The sequence below is a fragment of the Dendrobium catenatum genome, unplaced genomic scaffold (assembly GCF_001605985.2).
Source record: "Dendrobium catenatum unplaced genomic scaffold, ASM160598v2 fragScaff_scaffold_107, whole genome shotgun sequence".
In the NCBI taxonomy this organism is placed as follows: Eukaryota; Viridiplantae; Streptophyta; class Magnoliopsida; order Asparagales; family Orchidaceae; genus Dendrobium; species Dendrobium catenatum.
The window spans coordinates 14205-19016 of NW_021318569.1; the positions used below are offsets into that span (position 1 = coordinate 14205).

At 39.1% G+C, this 4812-nt stretch overlaps 1 protein-coding gene across 2 annotated transcripts; it reads right to left on the minus strand.

Annotated features, from left to right (window-relative positions):
• Positions 1–259: 259 nt before the first annotated feature.
• On the minus strand, positions 260–4298 carry LOC110096324 (putative disease resistance protein RGA3). 2 transcript variants are annotated; one of them, XM_020822208.2, is made up of 2 exons: positions 738–4291; positions 260–658 (listed from the first exon to the last, which is right to left on the minus strand). In XM_020822208.2, exons 1-2 carry the CDS (start codon positions 4027–4029, stop codon positions 645–647), a joined length of 3306 nt encoding a protein of 1101 aa, XP_020677867.2. In that variant the 5' UTR covers positions 4030–4291; the 3' UTR covers positions 260–644. The 2 variants fall into 2 exon arrangements, with proteins under 2 accessions (XP_020677867.2, XP_028553183.1); XM_028697350.1 differs by lacking the exon at positions 260–658 and having other exon boundaries at positions 1417–1612; positions 1710–4298.
• Between the last annotated feature and the right edge of the window lie 514 nt (positions 4299–4812).

A 4812-nucleotide genomic window follows, 5' to 3' on the forward strand; every position in this document is an offset into this window, starting at 1 on the left:
AATGCGCCATTTCATTCAGCTAATTCGCCCAGTTTTAAATTTCTGCCGTTCCGTGCTCCTACTGCCAAGCCTCTTCTTAAAAATTCTTCTTTCTCAACCTCCTAAATATCTTAAGTGCAAACAACACTTTCATTTCTTACTCCAGATTTTGTAGTTCTCTTTCATTTCATGAGATAAAGCACTTGTAGATTCATGTCACTCAGCCATCTCCTACAAGCAAGGCTCTTATATTAAAAGTTACATGTTTAGGAAAGAGGAATAAACTCATAAGCTTATATTGAATTTTATTCTTAAAAATGGCTCATACAAGATGATAATGCTCAATGTCTACTTATACTTGATTACATAGCAAATTTAATACAACTTTCTACCATCTAACCATCTAACTTAATGATTGAAAATTTAGATATTTTCACGACAACATTTATATTAAAATTTTCTTAATGCTCAAAAGACTTCAACAACACATAATTACATGAATTATACAATAAGGTAAAAGGAAGACATCCTTTTTCCATCATAGCCAGTTCTCTGACATGCATGAGCAAGCATTGGAAGATATCTGAGAAGCTCTGAACTGGTCCACAATTTATTTATGAATGTTCCGTGCTATAATCCACAATCTTCGTCTTTAAATCATCATTTCATCGTGTAAAGTCTGTAGGGACTTAAGATGATCAATGATTTAAAACATAGAGGACTCTTAAAGTACTCCATTAAATAAATTTATGTCATACCTTGAGGACGGGGAGAAGTCACCATGTTCCCATCAATCCACAAAGAGAAGATGTCTCTGATCTTTAGCCAATCTTCACCTCCCAGCTTGCACCTCTCCTCGAGCTTGGGGCACTTGCTTATCGTCAAAATATGAAGCGTGTTGGGCAATGAACTTGGCAAGGATAGAAGACTTTTACAGTTTGAAATGTCCAATCGTACTAACGATTTCAGGTATCCAACATGCTCAGGCAGAGATGAAAGCCGAGGGCAACTCTGTATTTCCATATCTTCAAGAACTTCGAGTTTATTAATATCATTTGGAAGAAAAAGAAGCATGGGGCAGTTTTTGACTCCGAAATATACAAGGCTGGTCGGTAGCCAATTATCAGGAAAGCACTCTAACTCGTTACAAGAGTCGATCTCTAAACGTTGTAGTGAGCCATACTGAAATTCTGCAGGAAAATATTTTGTTGACAATCCTCTGAGACTCAAAGAGTGGAGAGAAGTGAGAGATGACGATAGTTTCCAAAACAATTCTCCACTCCTTGTAACTTCCAATGAACGAAGATGTTGAAGATAAGGCAACAAAACCAATTTAGGGGTTTCTTCTATCACAAGTTTTTCAAGAGAAGGCATATCATGAGTGATTTTCTCTAACATGGAGCAATTCTTAATTACCAACTCATTGAGAGCATTGAGAGTGCATCCTTCATCTCCACACCATTGCGTCAGAATTGGCATGCTTTCGAGATGAAGTTTTTTTAATGCTCTAAATGGTGATGCATTGCCTCTAACACAGAATTCACAGTTCACACACCGAACTGCAACCATTCCTTGAATATGGAGTTCGATCAGCAATGGAAGGTTTCCAAGTGGCGGGAAAGAAAAACTTTCTCTGCAATTGACAAGTGTCAACAATGTCAGGTTGCATAAATAAGAGGACCCAAACCAAGTTGGAAAAGATGTTCCCATATAACCAACAATCCTTAGACCTCTGAGTCCGTTATGAGGTTGAAGCTCACAAAGAATACGCTCAACATCATCTCTTCTTTGAAATATTTGTGAAGAGTTTAGAGTTTCCTTGCAATTAGCATCCCAATGCAGCTCAAGATATTGAAGGAGTTTTTTGGCTTTTAGTTTTGCTTTTGTAGCTTCTGCAGTTTGTTTAACAAGGTGCAGATTTGAGATAAGAAGTTCCCCGTGAAGTTGATTCAGATTCTCCAGCTCTTCTAGTCCACATCCACTCTTTTCATCTACAACAAATCTTGTTAAAGTTTGCAGTTCGATCAGTAAACCGATTTCTGGTGGCATATACTTCAAGCTGTGCCTCCCCATTAAAGACCACGAGATGTCTTCCTGAGCCATCATCAACATGGAGTCATCATCCCAGTGCAGGTCGATGTGTCGCAGCTTCTGAAGATACTTTATGCCCTTCGGTAGCTCTTCAAGCATGTAGCAATTTCCGAGTCCCAAAGTTTGGAGGAAATATAGCTCCCCAATTGCATCAGGAAATCTTCTAATCTTTGTGCCTCTAAGTTGGAGGCAGCGTAGGTGCTTCAAATAGTTTATTGAATTGGGCAATTTTTGGAGGATAGTGTTGCTCAAATCTAAAGCACGCAGGTTTTCTAGCTTCCTAATGAAGTCATCAGGGAGCGCAGCAAGGGAGTCACCAAAGACCACAAGTGTATATACGCCCCTCAAATTCAACTGATCAGATAAAAAGTCTCTGCTAATATCTGTACCTGCTTCATGGCACGTCAACGATAGATGTCGAGCTTTCCCAATTCCCTGGCCAGGTTTTGCGTTGATGCATTCTCCCTTTGATACATATCGGACAAAATTATGTATGGAAGAATGAATGATGTATTTAGGTCGGTTGCTTTTTCGATCAAAACGTGAGTACTGAAACAATGACCTTCTCTCCAAAAAATCAAAATATTCGCTTCCTACATCTTCCATCCTCTGATCATCAGAACACCGAATGAAATTCTGCGCCATCCATAAATTGATCAGTTCTTCTTTGTCAAACTCAAAACCGTCTGGAAACAACGAGCAGAAAGCAAAACATTGTTTCAGTCGGGAAGACAACAGTTGATAGCTCAAATCAGCTCTCGAACTATTACTATTCTGCAAATTCTCAGTCTTGAGTATGGAACTCCATCTGCTCCTATCTGGCTCCCGACAAAGCCGGAACGCCAAATCAGCTGCAGCTGATGGTAAACCGTCGCACCTCTGAGCAATTACTCCTGAAAAGCCTCCCAAATCATTAACATCAATGCATGGATTTTGTTGAGCCATATAGTAGCAGAACAATGACCAGCAGTCTTGTTCTCCTATGGGCTTCAAAGGATAAATTGTTGATGCACCCATGGCCTTTGCAACTTCAATGTTCCTGGCAGTCACTAGGATTTTGCTCCCCACAGCTCCTTGTAGCAAGGGTGTTTTAAACTTGTACCATTTCCTCCAATCTTCAATCCAAACTTCATCTAAAACAATCAAGTACTTCCTCCCCCTAAGCTTGTTGAGAAGGTCTATCTGAAGACTATTCAAACTCGCAGAAGTTTGTGAGGGACCATCTATGGATTCCAAAATGTCTTTCGTCAGCTTCTCTTCCTTAAAATCTTGAGAGACATGAACCCAAGACCTCAGTTTGAAGCTCTGTTTCACATGGTCATCATTGTAGACATGCTGAGCAAGGGCTGTCTTCCCAAGGCCTCCTATACCCACAATGGAAAGAACACTAGTGTTGGATTCGCCAGCCACATTAGGCCTCAGTAACAAATCTAGTATTCTTCTCTTATCGTCATCCCTGCCAAGAATAAGCGGTGGCTCAAGTGAGGAGCTCTGATTGCTGGTGATATGCAGCCTCTCTTGCTCTGGTTGTAGCCCATAATCATGGCGTTTCTTCTTGATATCTTCCATTTTCATCTTCATGTTTCTCACTCTGCTAGAGATATCATGTAGAAACATACTGCGTTTGGGGTTTATTACGGATAATGAATTGCGTAGCCAAGCAAGTCGAATCACCTTTTGTCTCTGTCTCTCCAATTCGCACTCATCTAACAGGTCATTTGCATCATAGGCAACGTCCTGAAGCTTGCTAAGCCATAAACGCACAACTTCATAAGTTTGCTGCTTCTGAGCAGCATCTCTGAGATAAGCTTGCAACATGGAGAAATCAGTAGTTAGGCTCTCGAGCTCTTTCTTGACTTCATCTGGCAGACAAAGTTCATCCAAAAGTAATTTTATTGTTGCAGGCAATAAGTGTTGAAATATTGCCTCCAGAAAGGCAGACTGAACAATATCTGCCATTGTGCTTTGAAAAAAAAAAAAGAGATGAAAAGGAGGAGGATCACTCAGGCAAAACAAGGAATGATGATCATTGGTTTTTGATTTAAAGCAATTGATGAAGATATTTATTTTGCATTTACGTCCTCTATAAGGCTCCTAAGAGGACTATCAGTTGACTTTAAAGTGCTGGTCCTCTAAACAAATTGGAGGTATTTAATTCAAGGTAAGTTGGAGTTTGTTTCAAGGTACAACATGGACGTTATTTGATTGTTTGTTTACTGATTTTTCCTAAGATCTGGCTTCGTAAGACCTTGTAGAATTAAAATAATCCTGAATCTTCCAAAAATAAATAAAAAAAATCCAGAGGGTAGCTGTGAAATCAACCGTTAGGTCGCCAAATTTGATATAATAAAGCCTACAGAAAATTAATCACCAAATACATCTAAAAAAAAAAATCTACGAAGCATGTCATGCCTAAAGCCATAAGTTCTTTGCCGAAAAAATGGCCTTTAAAGCTCAATGTGTTAAAATAAGCGTTCTTTTCTCTGTAAAAATTTTAAATACTAGGCCAAGCTTATTGTGATATTATTATTGATGATGGGCATATTCTCGAAACACTCATTTTTTTCCCAACAGTTGAATCTAATATGATTTTGGGCGTGAACTAAATACCGTGGCATGTCTAGAAGACCAATGATGAGTAAGAATTTTGTTGGGCAACTAAAGGCGAAGAAACTTGTAGGTTAGTCGGCTCATTGCATGTTTCTTGCATATAGATCATGAAAATAATTCATAGCGTTTTCC

What these genes read in the sequence shown, in the direction of transcription:
- LOC110096324 (XM_020822208.2), bottom strand. Translation starts at nt 4,029, where the DNA reads ATGGCAGATATTGTTCAGTCTGCCTTTCTGGAGGCAATATTTCAACAC.